Genomic DNA, 17,902 nt, shown 5'->3' on the forward strand with positions numbered 1-17,902 from the left:
AATAAAAGCAATGAGATCTGATTTTTCCCCCTGTGAAAAATACAGAACACATTCTTACCTGGAATTCTCACTAATCTCTAAAATTATATCATGTGTTACTCTAGCAACATAACAAAGACACTTATTGATTTTGTGATTTATTAGGGTGTATGGGATTCCGTATAATCTCGTATCACGATTGGGAGGAAAAATTCCAGTCCAGATTCAGACTTCGGGAAATGATTTTGTAATTTTCAGTATCTAGAATAGTTGTGACAGTTTGAGTAGTCTTGTATTAAAGGTGCTTAAGGTGTTTGGATGTTTTTCTTGGATCTGTTGCAATGAACTTGAACTACTTAAATTTTTGTTTCCCAAGTCTACCTTTTGATAATAGTGATTCATGTTGCAGAAAGAGGGAGTAGATATTTGATTTTTGTTACTTACCGGTGCTTTTCTGCCACTTCTATCTAATCGCAACAATGAGTGAGGACGTGAAATTGATGAAGAGACACTCATAAGCAGTGCCGCAACCACAGGGGACACGGGGCATTGCCCCCCATCCCCCGACCTTGGACGGAAGTCCATTCTAGGGGAAGCAAACATTGAAGTAAAAAAAAGAAGACTAGGAGAATCTAAGAATAGCAGGACAATTGGGTAATCAGGATGGAATTAGTTTCTATCTGTTCCTTGCATTTTTCTTCCAGACGGCCAAGGCCACTCGCAAGGGGTAATTGCCCCTCCTCGATTTCAAATTTTATACAAATAAAAATACATTTCGTAAAATTTTCTTGCTCGCTTCGCTCGCAATCTCTCCTATTCTTACAGTCCAAGTTCAGAGGCATAGCTATGGGGTACCGGTGCTCCATCATGCAAGTACCACATACTCTGACGTGGATCAAGGCGAACATCCTCAAGCAATCCTGGAAGATCATGCCACAAAAACAGAAGGTACCTCGGTCCATTGAGTCTTCTTGGAAGAATGTGTGGACCAATGAGACGATCACCTAGTACCCCTAACCACACATTCAATGAGAAACGTTGCTGATGTGGTGCCTCATGAACAGCATGTGGGTTTAGTACACTCCAAACATGAGAATTAGGAAAATTAAAAATACCATCGCTTCGTCTGTAAATAAAATGTTACTTGCAAAACGAGGGTTGAGTACAACCTGTTGTTGCATCCACTGATAAGACATCACTCTAGGAACACAATCTGTATCACTGGGACACTGAACTCGTTGGAGGTGGTAAGGTTAGAGTGAATTGCGATGTAAAATTCTCCATACACTACTGCGGCTTACTGGCACTTGTGCGGCAATTCTCCTCGTTGAGGTTCCTGGAGAGTGTTCTACTGCTTCCAACTCCATGTCCTCAACTTTAGGCGTAATGCGTGCAGGTCTACCTGCTCTCCTACCATGTTCGAAGCTCCCATGTTCTTTGAGGCGCTGATGTACTCTAGTAAATGTGCGACTCTCGGGGTGCCTTCGGACAGGGTATTTTCCTTGGTACAAGCGTGCAGCCTCCCGTGCATTGCCTTTAGCCAAACCATACACAAAATGCATATCCGCATACTCTTCGTTGCTGTAAGGTTCCATTTTCACTACGCAGTCCAGCACAAGTGACGTGACTCCCACAGTACGATTAGACTGTGTACTGATTGTATCCATACGACGTCACCTCTCGGAAATGTTCTGTTTGATTGCAACGCCACCTCTCGTAAATGTCCTGTTTTGTAAACAAAGAGCAAACCTCGGAGTAAAGCACTAGGTGTTTACAAAATGCAATCAATAACGGCTTGTAACCACACATTCGCACACATTATTAGCATTTTACCAACTAGGACGACGTTTACAAACAATGAAGTCAGTGGCTGCTTGTAATAACACATTCGCGGTTATCTCGAAAACGGCTCGTTTGCAGACCCATGTTTACTGAGACTTTTTTGCTTCTGTTATCGTGTAATTTCACCTGTGTCAGTTTGCGCTATTACTTATAAGACACTCTGTATACCTAATTAGAAAGAAAGTGTGTGTAGAGAGCCATTAGTTTCTTACTGGCTAGTGTTGCAATACTGTGCGACTAAAAGCAAATACAAGAAAGTCATAAAACAGAATAAACTTAACCGATGTTAATTTAAACAAACTTTTAACCTGTGTGAATGACACTGGTAAATGCGTCGATTTTTCGGATAACTTATTACGTTACCGTGATCAGTGATGTGGAAAATGCTCTCACAAATTTTCTTATGAATATAATTATCGGTGAGAACGGTGTGCATAAAAGTAGGCCAGTTTCGTTTGATAAACATTCGTGAATCGACTGTTGATTCAGAAAAGTGACGCTTCGCTTTCAGGTTTAACTGCTTTGGCCAGGATGAAACGCCTAAAATTGAACGGTTCATGGGGACTTCCTTGATGAGTGCGGTAACCTTTTGCCTCGTTTAAAACCGTTGATAACCTCTATCGAAGCTTAAAAGAACGTGATTCTAAAACGGCTTTTCTACATATTAAAAGATTTCATTGGCTCGTTTGTAAGCGAAGAACGAAAGTTGTTTCGCATACAGAATAAGCTCATTTGCTTCAGGAACCTTTCGAAGACACAGGACTACAGTCTTATGTTGGTCAAACAACCCCTTTTTTGCGATAGTTAGTTTTCTCAATGACGAGTTGCTACGGGACGCTTAGCCTTTCAATTTCTTTTGTGCTAGTGTACAAATTAAACTTGTTGCTCTTGGGAAGGGGGGAGGAGGAGTATGCCCACTCAGTGCCGTACTTATGATTTCATTTCCCCGGGGGGGGGGGGTTAGGTAAGCAAATTTGTAAATGTTGCCAGTTAGTTCTGAGTACCTAGGACATACAATTTTGTGATAACATTTAGACGTAGTTTAGAAGCAGTATATTTACATTCTAACCACCACCTTTGTTTCTGAGGACTTGCTGTGTTTCATTCACATAAAAATGTGCGTACAGTAAAACCTTGTTAATCCGGACTTCGCTTAATCCGGACTGGCAAAAAGGCAAAAAAAAAGCAGAATGCAAGGTTTTAAATGTGGCTAGAAGTCAACAAGAGAACTTCCCAAAGAAAAGGCAGTCAACCACTGATGAAATTCTGTTTCCCGCAGACTTTGTACTGTACTGTATAGTGTCTTTAGGCCTATGTCCTTTAAATACACCATAATAAACGTGTTTTGTTGCTATAAACGGAGTTTTAATGCACTTTCTAGTGTTCTTTTAGGTTATTTCAGTTAATCCGGACTTTCTTAAACCGGTCAACTTATCCCCCCATTAGTCCGGATTAACGAGGTTTTACTGTATTCAGTTCTCAGCACGATCTTTGGTATCTTGTTACCCCGTTCGCTGTCTAAGAACACAAAGTACGTAGGTCTTTAAACACTCGATGAAGTGTGTTATATCAATGACCGTGGTTGTTAAGTTCTCGAGAAGACTTTTCGTACTTGTCAATATTTCTGTACGAATACATTTGGAAAGTTTTTCGCTGCATTAATTGCTTATTCTGGGTTTGTGGATCGTATGGGTGCCCCAAGGGTAACCGATGTAGGTCGCAAGGTTACTGTGCTCAGCCAAGACATATTTAATGGCTTCTTCCATCTCTCTGCACGGGCAGAAGACGAAACCACAACAGAGTGAAAGCAACAGCTGATCTGTAGTCACGCGAGATGCGGGAATTTACAGAATTCAGCTCTGAGTGCAATGACCTTCGTTGGACCTAATTATACTAAGATAGAACCATGTTGAAGTCTTAGGCTCTTGATAGCGTTCATTATCAGCGTTGCCATGGCATGAGAGATCTTTCGATTGCAATAGAAAGGGTTGAATTATTGAGAGAGATACAGACAGGGTGTTATTGGTTACTCCACTGCGCTCTGGTTGTTAATTTTTGGTGTTAGGGATGAAACTAAAAGGATGTCCCAAAAGAAACGCAGGATTTAATTTAAGAAAGAAAACAACAACAACATATATTTATTAGTTGGCAAAGTTATTACATTATTTCAAATAGTAAGTATTGCCATTAACTAACAAATGTTCTCCACGACGCATTTGACACACTCGAATTCTCTGGACAAAATTTCGCATAAATGCGACTCAACACCGTCGATAGCTCTTTCAATTTCTGTTTTCAATTCAGGAATCCTTCTTATTTTCCCAGCATAAACTTTGGACTATACCCTGTGCCAGTTAACTGTGGAGCAGGGTCGCACATAGGAGGAGGAGGGAAATCGAGTGGCGAAAGCGCAGTGTTGCCAACCGCACGGTCCTGACCATACATGTACGGACGTACGGTCCAGACCTTATTCCGTACGCTGAATGTACGGCATATTCTTTACAACGCAAAAAACCTTCCATTTCCAACTCTTTCTTCGTCGGCTAATCCATAGTTAGCGTTACTAGGTCTACAGATAGCTGGTACGTACAAGGTTTAAATGAATCCCCAGAGGAAAGAAATCGCATGGTGTGAGGTCGCACAGTTGTTTCATTGGGGCTCTTCTCCTACCGAAAATGTCAGGTAATTTGCCCACAGTCTCTGTACTTATATTGAATTTTAAGGAACTTGAATTCTGGTAATTTCTATCACCGCCGTAGAGTTAGGCAACACACACAACGCTGTGTCTTGTATTTAATGATCTTTTATTGCCGCTGACTGTACATATACATTGTTTTGTCAAGCTACGTCAAACAACGTACGTCACATTGAAGTCCGCGCTTCTACCATTGTTACCGACTTGCCATTGTCGTAAGTAATTCAAATAACGATGGCGCCCACAGCGTGACATCCACTTCGGCGCGGAAGAACATCTTCTGCATGAATAAAGAGGCCAAGAACACGTCGCCGTGTGCGACATCAATGCGCGACCTTTTGAAATGTCGCCCGGAGGTTCTGGAGAACATCTTCGGCAAGTTCAGCCTGCAGGAGGTGGTGCAGATGCGACTGGTTTGCAAAACCTTCCTCGCGATGACCAACAGAGTCCTCAACTCGATCTTCTTCAACCTGCAGAACCAGATCGAGGTGGAAATGCTGGACATCCAGAGAGAGTTCGACTTGTCCGTAGACAAACTGGACAAGAAGCATCGCCTGATCATGGCTCAGAACATCATGGAGAACTTGGCTTCCGAATGGAAGATGCTGAAGGCCATCGTTTGGCGTCATCTGATCTCCAACACCTGCGGGTTCTTCGCGTGGCAAATCTTGGAAGAGTTTCAACATATCATGCAGGCTGTTAAGAACCAGTGGAACATCTTCTGCATTCTGAGCGGAAGTAGCGTGGACAAACTGTTTCAGCTGGACATGCAGTTCACGGATTTCTTCGAAAACAATGTCGAGCCATTTTATCAGGAAATGACCGTGTATGGAGCGGAGATTGTCGACGTTCTGAACTGCATACTGGACGTAAATTATCATCTCACCGTCATCTACGATCTAGTTAGTTGTCATATGTCGGGGTCTTACTGCCTGCCAAACTGTCACATGATGCGCAACCCTCCTTTGATTAAGAATCCGAACCAGCCAACCCCGGAGGAGCTGAAGTCTTTTCGGAGGTACCTAAGACACGTGGTGAGGTGGAACAACAGGTATCTTTTAAGAAGCAGGATGTTCACCAAGATTTCTGAAATCCGAAGAGAAGGACAGTGCTTACTGAAGCATGCGAACTATCCCAATCTGAATGAGTGGGTGGAGAGGGGGAGTTTCCACGGGCGTGCCAAGAGGGAGGTGTTCTTCAGGCGACGAGACAGTGACGGGATTCAGGTGAATCAGGGACTGGAGTACACGGTAGAGCTACGCTGCCCGAGGTGCCATGCCCCATTAGACATGGAGGTGGCTGTGGATGACAAACTCAAGTCGGGGAGTCTCGTTATCTCCTACACAAATGTGAAGGAGCAATATTCCTCCTTGGACATCTCAGGCTCCGCGTACTTCTTCCAAATGACAACTCGTGTGAACTTTCCGACAACGGCAGCGGCTGAGTTGACTTTCACCCACCGAGTCCATGTGAAGCACGAGGACCTACCTCACATCCCCTCCTTGTGACGACACAAAAGCCACCGAAAGCAGTAGGACCATTATTAGCCCTTTCTGTAATTCGCATCCCAACATATCTGTAGATTATATCAATAAATCGGAGTTGTAACTGTACATTACACTGAAATTTAAAATATGATATTCAAGCCCTTAGAGTTCAATTGGGTTTTCCATGATATGATACAAATTCCGCTGATGTTCCCAGAAGGAAATTTTCCCAGGAAAGGGGAATTTTGGAGCCGAAAATTACAGGATACGGAAAAGGGAAGAAACATTAAAAAAATGTGCAAGAAACAGGGAAATTAGACGTCATGCTTTAATGCACTACACAGTTGCCTACATTTGTTTCAGGGTTTGCTTCTGTCTTTCCTCTTCTAGTCGAGTATAAGGACCTGAAATGAAATATCGTCTTTCATTTCAATCTGAACTCAGCTGATTTAAATGAAAAGTGAAAGAACTTCCAAGTTATCAGTGACGCTACCCCATAAAATTATTCGCACATCGCCTAAGTTGTTACTAAATTTGCTTTACATCCTCTAAAATCGTTTAATGATAACACCATTAAGCCTTGTTTCCATGATAACCAAAAATCCAATATGCTGACCAAGGCAGGATTTATTTTATTATAAAACATAAACTAAACGTTACGTTTAGAGTCTTAAGAGAGAGATAAATGTGATATTTAAACACACGAGAGAAACAGGACATGACATAGAGTGGGATGAGGCTAAGCAGATAGGAAGGGAGAAGAGAATACTAGTGGAAAAATGGAAGGAGGCCAAGGAAATAGAGAAGAAAGGGGAAGAAGACACAATGAACTGGAACTGGAATAAAAATTAAAAAATATTATTATATTAATATGTAATAACGTTCGTACAACAAAAGGGAGTGATTTTCATTCGCGAAACAATACCAAATGGATGAATATTCATGAAGTGAACATTGTTTGATTCTGCCTATCATTCTTCGTCTGTACAAATAAAATAAGCTCACTGAAATAGCATTACTGTAGCACCAAGATATCTGTGCCCTAGGAAATATATAAGAACTGCGTGCTTCCAAGTGATTTAAACACGCGACACTAGCGCCACTGCAGCCAGGACAGAGGTATACATATGGCGGTAGATCAGTAACAGAATTGCTTTCGACGTGTTTCAAATCACTTTGTTACGTGAAGTTCTGCTGTGCAGACAGTGGCGGATTAGCGATTTTCTCCAGGGGGCGAATTAACGCTGGTGACATCATATCGCCATTGTTTTATGCAACACACACAACGCCTTGCAGGGAGAGAGTATTTCAGAATTCCATTTTTATCGCCGGTGAGTGTACATTAATTAATCACCTAACCATCTAATAACTTTAGGCGCTGGAAAAAGATGCATACTTGCTTTAGTGAAGTATTTACTGTATTTTTATTTATTCCAGGAACAATTGGGGGCTCGTCCCTCCGGTCCACCCGAGCCCTGAGGCCCTTCGTCCCGTGCATTGAAGATGGGAGGTTCTACAGAAACCCTGAGAGACTGAAGGAAAAAATCTGGAGCAACAGCGAATGCTCCAAATACTATCTGTGTCTCGGTAAGTAACTGAATACTCTAGAAACAAAATATTCTTTATTTCTTTCCTCATTGCATCTTGGCTTAAGCTTCCATGATATGGGATAAATTAAGTTAAATTTGTCTCTATTCCAATCTTGTGTTGGGCGTTTCACAGAACTAGACGCATTGACGTCACAGTGCAAGTGGCTGGACGAAAGGGGAGCCAAGGGGAAATACAGAGTCTTTCAAATGAAACGCTCTAACAGAAATTCTTAATTATTTTTTTTTTCATCCCACGGGCAAAACAACTACAGTTATCGAAAGAGCATACTTCAATAATTTATAACAAGATTTTTTTGGTCCATTTTTCGATTTGACGCCATCAGGAAAAGACGTTGTAATGGCGGATCATAAGTTGTCTGTTGAACAGAGAAAAAATGTCATCACCTGGTTTATTGAATCCAAGTCAGCAATCACAGTTCAACGAAAGTTCCAACATGGAACTTGTGCATGGGTAACAGATCCAAAATCAATTAGGTGATATGTGAATCAGTTTAACGAGACAGGCACTGTGCAGGGTCACCCTAAACCAAGGTTGTTAAAGGTCCAGGGATCCATAAATTGTAATGGGTTCTATTGGGTTCCGTTGCAGGACCGGAACCATTTTCCTCGCACAATTTAAATTCGGTACAAGTTGCGTATTGTTACATTTAAAAAAAGGTCCCTGGGGCCGTATTTAAATTGATCCAGGAAAAAGGTTCTTGGACCGAATTGAAATACTTTGCAGATAAAAAGGTTCTTTACGGTCCAGAACCCATTTACGCTTGCTGATTTTCTTCCTGGACCGGAATTGAATATATTTAACATCCTTGGACCTTTAACAACCCTGCCCTAAACATCGTGTGCAACCAACTGTCAGAACACCTGCTCGTTGCAGAAGTGCGTCAAGCTGTCGTCAACAGGCCAAGAAAGAAATCTTTGTAGGGATAATCAGTTGAGACTGGCATATCTTTGACAGCAGTGTGGCCAATTCTTTGACAAGATTTACACGTTTCCCTACAAAATCCAGGTACGCCAGGCATTGACAAATTTTCCAACTTCTTCGAACAGCAACCCGATGTGCTGGACAACCTTTGGTGTAGTGCCGAAGCTTATTTTACTTGACACTTTTTAAAGCAAGAAGCCTTCGAACAAGCACCAAGGATACTAGACAAACTGAGACTGAAGATGGAACAATGTGCTGCAACAATCAACCGTGGAACTCTGAATCCAGTTTTTGATAATGTGATTCCAACACGGGAAGTGTTGAACAGACATGGTGGATACTTGGAAGTTGTTATGTGAATAGGGTTGCCAGACAAATGGTTGTCCCGAGAACATTTTCCGGGATACCGGGACATTTCTTTAAAAAAGGGGACAATCAATTTTGTACCACGCTCTTTCGGCAACTGTAGTTGTTTTGCGTGAGGGAATGAATTATTTATAATTTTCTGTTATCAGAATGTACCATTCGAAAGACTACGTGTTAAAAAATCAGCTTAAGGTGTCAGCACGGCATGAATTCTCTATATAAACTGGTTTAAGAATTGAACAATTTGTAGCCGAACTTGACAGCAACTTAATGTTGGCAATGGGAAAGTAATTCTGTAAAATGAAAATATACTAAAATGGCAAAAATATTTTCTATTAGCTTTCATTTTTACTGTGGCATCGACTGACTAATAACCATCATTACGCAGCCAAGATGATTTTACCCGTTTGAATGAAGGAAAATACATATACATACATATAATTGCACAATAAAAGTGGATAGTAACCCTATAGAGCTACAACCCAATATTGGGCCAAGGCTTACCTACCGACTGCTGGCCTCCCTCCCACGCGGACCGTAAAAGTGGATACTGCTGAGATAATACCAGTGAATATTCATTACACACAGTAAATGTATCATATTGACACTGGAAAACCACAAAAGGAAGCGCCATAGAGTTTCGAGAATGCATTGCGTTCCAGAATAGTTGACAGATCTTCAAAATGAGTAACGTATAACTTCCTGGTGGGATCCAGTTTGACCAAAATACAGGATGATTCAAAAGTCCCTTAACACCCCCTATAAAATGTAAATGACTTAGGCTATATACAAATGGTTATAGTAGAAACAGATTATTTCTAGAGGGAACAATATTGGTGTTCCCAAATTAATAAATCTACTGGTTTTGGATAGCCTGGATCCGATATCCGAATCCTGGGTTCGATATTCGAATCCTGGGTTATATGCCCGAATCCAGGGTTCCGGAATATCCAGGATCCTATATCCAAATCGTATCAGAACCTCCTGGGTCCGATATCCGAATCTTGGGTTCGATGTCCAAATCCTGAGTTTGGTATCCGCACCATGGATACTGGATGTGGATCAGATATCCAAATTCCGACTCTTCAAAGATACTAACATTGGAATCCGCAAACAATGGGAAATGAAGCGATTTGAATCTTATTGCTACGAAATGGCTGGAGTGGTGCGTTTTGATGTAGAAGTAACCACTTTGTTATGGTCAGTGATGAAAAAATAGGGGGAAAGCCTTTTCTATCCGCATAATGTGCGGCTGAGGTTCCCACGATTTCACCTGGTCGCGTGGATGTCGCAATGGCTGTGGCAATGTAAACAATTGGAGCTATGGGAACGCGGAATTAGTATCTCCTAAGACGAGTTTAACGAAATTTTCGAGATAGCATGCTACATAAAGCCTCGAGATGAAGTGTCCGCCTCGCTGTGTTGCACAAACACGAACATTGTAGCAAGTCCACTCAACTTACGACGACGCCCTTACTTATTGCCAACCTACAGTTTTATTGACATGGTGTTTCCTTGCGTGAAACAGGAACAATTCAGGCAAAATTCCTAGTGTCATTTCAACAGCCTGGCGTACTGTGATTTTCAGTGTTGACTTCTGCAGAACTGATTAAGGGACTCTTATGTATATCGAGTTGCACAACCTTTCTCCGTAGTTTACAGTATGCAAAGGTTTCTGACGTAAAAATAAGCTAACGAGATTTCAACGTCCAGAACGTCAATATGCAAGGAAAATGAAATAAATGAAAAAAGTATGATTATTTGTTATCTACACCGTGATGAATAATATAGAAATAACAGAGTAGAATTTTTTTGTAGAAATGTAGTACATAGTACAATCTCCTGTGAGTGCCAAGTCTTAATGTATATTTTTTTGTATTTTTGCTAAAATATTGCTTTTGGACTCTTCCTCGAACCCTACCTGGCGTACGCAGAGGGGGGAACCTGAAGGGGCTGCAGCCCCCTCCGAAATGTTTAGAATATCAACATTTTCAAATGAAAGCAGTGATAACTCGGGGAAAAACCAGAGTGGCAAACCTCCTTAAAATATCCCCGTTGCCATGTTAAGAGAGGAAAATTCTAAAAATATGAAATATCGTATTGTGTATGCAACCCCCTCCCAGAAAGCATCCCCAGCATTACAATTCCAGCCCCTCCCGAAGAAAAATCCTGCGTTACCCAGTGTGTAGAAGTGAATGATTGATTTGTTGTTTTAAGTCCACTTTATGCACAATAAGGCTAATTGGGACTGGACCTACAGTTTAACGTGGGATCCGAACCACTATGTGCCTCAACCGGGTACCGAACCCATGCTGTAGAAGGAAGGTTCTTCAACCACCATATATTGTACTGGTTAGGTATATTATTTTGCAAAATACTGTATGTATTGTAAGAATGTGTGAATTTTTTGTAGGTCAAAACCTTTGTTTGATACTCGACAAACAAATAGGGAACTTTTAATTAATGAAATATGTATTCAATCACAAGTTTGTTTCAGGCAATTTTTGTATGGAAAATGTCATTGCATATTTCAACTTCATCGTTTGAAAAATGCATATCTTTGTAATAATTCAAATTTTACAATGGTTAACGTTGTCGTCTTGTAATCAAGGGATCCCGGTTTCGATACCTGGTGGAGACACATGGCACAGTGGTTCCGATCCTACTTTAAACTGTAGGTCCAGTCCCAATTAGCCTTCCTATTTATAAAGTGGACTTAAAACAACAAATCAATCAACAATGGTTAACACTAAGGTTCCTTAATGACTGTGGTAGGAAAGCACCCATTTGAGATATCCCTGTATCTGGTAACCCACGCAGTGCGAGGTCTATAGAAGCATTATTGTCCCCCACTGGTGTTTAGGCATGTTTTAGTAGAATATACCACCCTGCAAAGCAGCCTCTTAACTGCAAATTCCAATAGGCGTACCTGGAATATTTTCTGCCTTGAGAATTATATGCCATTATCATACCTCTAAAGAAAAAAACAATTTTGAATCCTTGATTTCTATTGGTTTCATATTTTGCTGTTTTGTGCACTCTTATTTGAAGAGTAATATTGGTAAACGCTGTAAGTGCCACAATAATTCAAATACAGTTTTCCACGTTAAACTGTAAAATGTGCCATGCTTTATAATGTGGTAAACGTGAAGTGTGGCTGGTAGCCATCTAAGTAGTTCAAAGGGCGTGTAAAGAGGTCACTAGTGTGCACGTTCTTACGGGCTGATGTGCGGAACGATGCGACTTCCCAACACTTTTGCTTTTGGCACTTACAACGTTTACCACTTTTAGTCCTCATTTATAAAGTCTCTATTAGTTAATAAAACATAATTTATTCATTCAAGCAACATTTTAGTTACCAGTGGCGGCGATTGGGTTCCAAAAGACGGGGACAAAGTGCAAAACGTGGGAGGGGGAGACAAGAACAGTTTACTTTCCCTTGGTACACCCAACGGCGAAAGAAACAGTAGGCGAATTGTCCCCAACCATTTTCATTCGGTCTGTATTACACAATGTACTGACAATAAATTGAAATAATGGCGTCAGTAAGCAGAGAAGAATGCATGCTTCAAACCAACATGGTTTCATTCCTTAAAACAACACAGGATGTAGAATAAAAAGTAATTAAAATAGCGGTGGGCAATTTGCTTACCATTGTCTTTGCCGTTTACTGTACATAAGGCGCAAGTATGATGCACACGACACGCAATTACATCTCCGCATTTCGATACTGCCCAACACGGTTTTCGTCCAGGTAGCTCTTGCTTGACTAATCTTTAAGTTCTCCTTTCACATGGCACTAAGGCTATTTCCAAAAAAAATATCTTGGACATCTCAAAAGCCTTTCGCAAAATAAACCATGCTCTTCTTATTCACAATTTACGAACCAGATTTAACATACGTGGCAAATTTCTCTCCTTAATCCAGGATTACCCACACTCAGAGACACAGTGTGTCATCCTTTCAGGCGCCTCTTCTGATTTTCTTCCTGTCTTGTCTGGGGTGCTACAACCCTCAAAGACTTTCCTCACTTCCTCTCAATATACTCATGTTTGCTGACGACTGTAAACTTTTCAAACAAATCTCAACCACACAAGGTGCTACGATACTCCAGAATGCACTTTCAGAACTAGTTATGTGGTATAATCAGTTGAATCTACCACTTAAATCACAGAAATGTTTCTCCCTCACAGTCTCTTTAAAACGGAAGAAAATACACTCACATTATGTTCTTAAAAACATTCATATTACTGCAGTTGCGATCCAAAAAGATCTAGGTGTTATCGTAGATGAAAAACTGAACTCTAATGAACACATCACAGCTACAACTAAAAGTGCAATGCGCCTTTACAGATTCATTCATCCATCTTCCCTTAGCCTATTTTTCAAATCATTCATTTCTCCGATTCTTGAATACTGCTTTCCAGTCTAGGCCATGGCTTCCAATACTAATCTTTCTAACAGTTCGTCATAGAATTACTTCTCTGCGGCATCTTCAGAAACCTGACATCCTGACAACTTTGAACATTCAGTTAGTGCAGACCCGACATGAAAATTTTCTACAAAATCGTCAATGGAAAATTAAGATCCGAATTTTTACTTACAGAATCAATTTCAGAGTGCCCTCTCGATCGACCCGAAACGCTCAACTGTTCCACAACTCTACCACTAGGCTTTCTCTTATATAACGCTCTATGTTCTACAGGCTGCCCAGTTCTATATAATAAGCTACCCACAAACATTGACATTTTCTCCCAGAAAGTACACTCCGATCGTCACTAAGAATGTATCTGTAGATCTTTTGTTTGTTTCCCTGTTTATGTCTTGTCATGTTTATATTTACCTTTCTTGTTTTTAACTATAACCATCTTGACTTGTTTGTGTTAATTTATTACAGTTTTTAGTGTAAAATGCCCATTACAAGTGCTGTAACTGAAATTTGAAATAAATAAATAAAATAAAACTGGAATATACATAGCCTATATATAACAAAAAGTTGAAACTAAACACAATGGCAAAACAATCCTCTGAGGCAGTGGCGGCGATTACGGGGGGCACTTTTCCCCCGCACTATACTAAACTTTATATACAACGGGAAATATACTGCCTTTGCCCCCCTGGTTTTGGAACCCAATCTCCGCCACTGCTCTAATGACATGCTTAGCTGTTTTCTCTCTGGGTGACACGTTGTCAGTGCATATAGAGTCCCATCGCTGCTGCTTTCTGACTTTCGAAACCGGAGTCATATACATCTTATATTCAAGTAGCTCCCCAATTGTACTCACGATGCTGGGTCAACATTTTGGTGCCTCCCACCGAGAATGGTAACCATTTTTTTAAAGAAAGAAAACTCTTAAGCGACAGTTTCCACTGTCATTCTCTTTCACATGTTGATTTGACTTAATTCTCTACTTCATTCAGAACGAATACAAACATCCATGTCTCACTACCCAGGAATCGAATCCAGGATCCCAAGCGTCGTATCGCACTAACCTGCCACACATAAATTGACTTCTGGCTACGAAGGTACACACATAGCGTTTGTTTTTTCTGGCAGTACGTAACGGTACGCCGTACCGGCATCTTTTTTATTAGTGAAAATTAAAACTAATAACGTTTTATTTTAACGAAACAAATGTGTGTGAGTTTGTGTGTGTGTATGTAACTACATGAACGTAGAATCATTTATGAACAAAGCACAATATTTTGAGTATTTCTTTCATGGGCTCTCCGCAGAAAAAATTGTATAAGGGGTGTCAAATTCTAAACGCTGCATCCTTTAAGTTATCCGTACCAGCTAACTGTAGACCAGGCGAAGGAGAACAAGTCTCTGCGCAAGTAGTGACGCGAGACGGCTCCACCAATGAACAGTGAGAGAAACGGGATTGTGTAATGGGCGACGGGAGTTTTCCCGATTTCGTCCTTCGTTATGCAGCGTTGCAAACTTTTGAAAAGGATGGCAAACAGACAGTATTTTTGTCTCCAGGTCCGTACGATTGGTTTAAGAATTTCTTAGGAAAATATTGGCGATAAAACTTCAAGAGCAAATTTTGACAAGCCGTGCATTTAGCGTACGGACTAAGGTCTGGTCCGTACATGTACGGTCAGGACCGTACGGTTGGCAACGCTGCGCTTTCACCACTCGATTTTCCCCCTTATCCTCTGCCGATATGTGCGGCCCTGCTCTACAGTTAGCTGGGACAGGGTATTAGCATCGTGTATACATGGCATCATAACATGTTTCAAGGGAGATATATAAAAAAAGAAAGATGAAAGAAGCTGTAGAGAATGAGAGAAGGGAAAATAATAATAAACAGGGAGATAGGGGAGAAAGAGAGAGAGAGAGAGAGAGAGAGAGAGAGATTAGATACAGAGGTGCCAAGGAAAGAGATAGAGATGCGAGAGAGAAAGAATATAGAAGAGAGAGAGCGAGAGAGAGAGAGAGAGAGAGAGAGAGAAGGAAATAGAGAGGTGACGAAAATAAGAAAGAAATATAGAAGCGAGAGAAACAAGAAAAGTAAAGCGAAGTGTGTGTGAGAGAGAGAAAGAAAAAAACATAAAGGAAGATATAAAGAATTTTCTTTTAAGGAAAATTAACCAGAAATAGAGAGGAAGCTCTTGATACTCCCTGCGAATCCATGAGTTCTTATGAAATCTCCAGAAATCCAGGGCGCTGATGCAAAATGACAATGCCCCGCCACTTCTGACGTTATAACATTTTACATATTTTTCCACAACGTAACCAATCAGATCTACGTCATAAAAGAATACCAATGCTCAAGCCAGGATTAGAATCAAGAACCACAGGCGATTAGGTTGTTAGTGGAGAACTCAGTACGGAAGTCCAATGAGGATGATCGCGAATATTAGTGAATGTTAATGAATCAATGTGCACTAAAACATTAAAATGTTTATTTTGTAGGTTTAATTTAACAAATACAACCATGTTCTAAGTCTCTTTGTTCTGTTCTTGTTGCAGATGATGAAGTTTTTGAGTTCAAATGTTCCACTGGATTGCTGTTCGATGTCAATAGGCAGATCTGTGACTTCAAGCTAAAAGTAGACAATTGTGATGTTGATTTGGGTAAGTTTGCTTTTTTAAATTATTAAACTTTGATTTCAACTGTTAGAAGCTTTAATCGTCCTGTTCTCTTACCTCAAGATTTCTTCCTCTTGCCTACTTTACATAAATGTAAAAAGAAAATGTTCCAGCGGAAGTAAATTTGTAGATTTTAACTTCAGCCAAAAGACAGTGAGTATAGTCCAGATCAGAGAACATTGTTGGCAAGCTGCGTACAAACAAAATGTCATATGGACTGTCAGTAAACATTAAAGAAAACAGTCCTTCGGTATATGTAAAGGATTTTTTGGGGGAAAAACGTTTCTATGCAAATGCAAGAAGTTTGATTTCATGAGTCTTTCTAAAACAAATTGAGGAGATAGAATAGGGTGTATAAATAATACGAAGCAAATTGTCCAACGTCATGTTCAGTCACTTTTTTTGACGTACGTAATGCAAGGTTCAAATTCGAAGGAATTTATAACATCTGCACTACAATCAATACAAATCCATTCCTTAAAATCGCGTAACATGCAACAGAAATTGAATAAAGTAACGATGGGCAATTCCCTGGTAATATTTATGTCCTCTACTGTACAATGCGCTCGTTATTTACTTCAGATTCACTGCTATTTTGTCTATTCTTAACTGCCTAACGCACAACACAGTACTGGAATGCTGGACGTTGAAGGAAGAAATCTGTAAGATCCAGCAAAACGCTTAATTTCATTTTGATAGACTTACAAAACAACAACGCGTGGACGATTAAGAAATTTCCTTCAGCACAAAGGCTTTGTTCCTCGTTATCTGATAGAAGTCGCTGGGACCGCATTTAAGCAAGCAGCTGTTGCAAAGTGAAGTTTCGTTCTTTGAAACAAGTTCCAATTTTCCATCATGAGACAGTCCCTTTTGAATGAATGACGGGAATGTCGCACAGATATGCATTATCTGTACAGAAGGAAAAGGAAGCAGTTTGTTTCCTCGTTGGAATAGAAAAAAGGAGATTTTTTTTGCAAAGAAAGAAGAAAACATTATGGTTGAACCTGAACCAGAGTGAAAGTCGGAACGCTGTCTTCTTTAATAGCTTAAATTACAACATAATTTCAGGAAGATCTTCAGCCTCATTCTCAGCGCGTTTACTCTCCATTGAACAGTTAAAATGAAATGGATGCACAACTATTTTACTGACTTTTTGTATTATGGCCGCGTCGATGGCTTTTTCTTTGTACGTTGCAGCACACAGTTAAGCATGCTATTTTTTTTAGACAGGGTCGTGGCGTGTATTTAAGTAAGGCCTGCTTTAGACGAAAGCATTTTCCTTAGCATTTTTCTTTATATTTATGGCATGACCAAAATGCTACCGTATAAAGTGAAAAATTTTATGGCATTTCAGATGCCATGGCATATTTCATGGCATTTTTCAAGAATAGGAACGATCCTATTTCCGTAGCATTTTTCGTAGCATAACCAATCAGAAGCGACCTCTAGGTCACGAGTGCAGCTGTAATGGCGGCCGCGTGAGATGTAAACAATGCATCACTTCACATTTTTAAAAGCCGATAACTATTCAACCGAGAGGAATAACGTTTCCTATAAAACGGTATTAGGTACAAATCAATGGCGCTGCTTAAATATATGCTTTATAACGTATACAATACACGTATGGAACAAAATTTTAGTTGTTTCAATTATGATCACTGTGGACTTACCATAGATGGTGTAACTCGACGTAACTTTTGTGCTGTATATACATTGTAATCGCAAAAGCTAACCGAATGTTACACGAAATGCTTCCGTACTATCTGCTAAAAGATTTTTGGAAGCATTTACATAGCATTTATGCTAGCAAAAATGTTAATGGAAATGCTACGGTCAAAAGCGGGCATAATGCTCACAAATAAAAAGTACGTATAATATATCCCGTGCGTAATCCTACAGGAC

At 40.3% G+C, this 17,902-nt stretch overlaps 2 protein-coding genes across 2 annotated transcripts in view; one reads left to right on the top strand and one right to left on the bottom strand.

The window, feature by feature from the left end:
- The window catches only part of LOC145982060 (uncharacterized), a 98,322-nt gene that overhangs the window by 26,243 nt on the left and 54,177 nt on the right, over positions 1–17,902 (bottom strand). The window lies entirely within an intron of this gene.
- Positions 1–17,902, top strand: part of ChLD3 (Chitin and LDLR binding deacetylase 3) — a 58,768-nt gene that overhangs the window by 6,272 nt on the left and 34,594 nt on the right. The window contains exons 2-3 of the mRNA XM_083115647.1: positions 7,441–7,590; positions 15,881–15,985. Coding sequence (XP_082971773.1) covers positions 7,441–7,590; positions 15,881–15,985 — 255 coding nt within the window. The remainder of the gene's footprint in view (positions 1–7,440; positions 7,591–15,880; positions 15,986–17,902) is intronic.

The sequence above is a fragment of the Lepisma saccharinum genome, chromosome 30 (assembly GCF_977018435.1).
Source record: "Lepisma saccharinum chromosome 30, izLepSacc3.1, whole genome shotgun sequence".
In the NCBI taxonomy this organism is placed as follows: Eukaryota; Metazoa; Arthropoda; class Insecta; order Zygentoma; family Lepismatidae; genus Lepisma; species Lepisma saccharinum.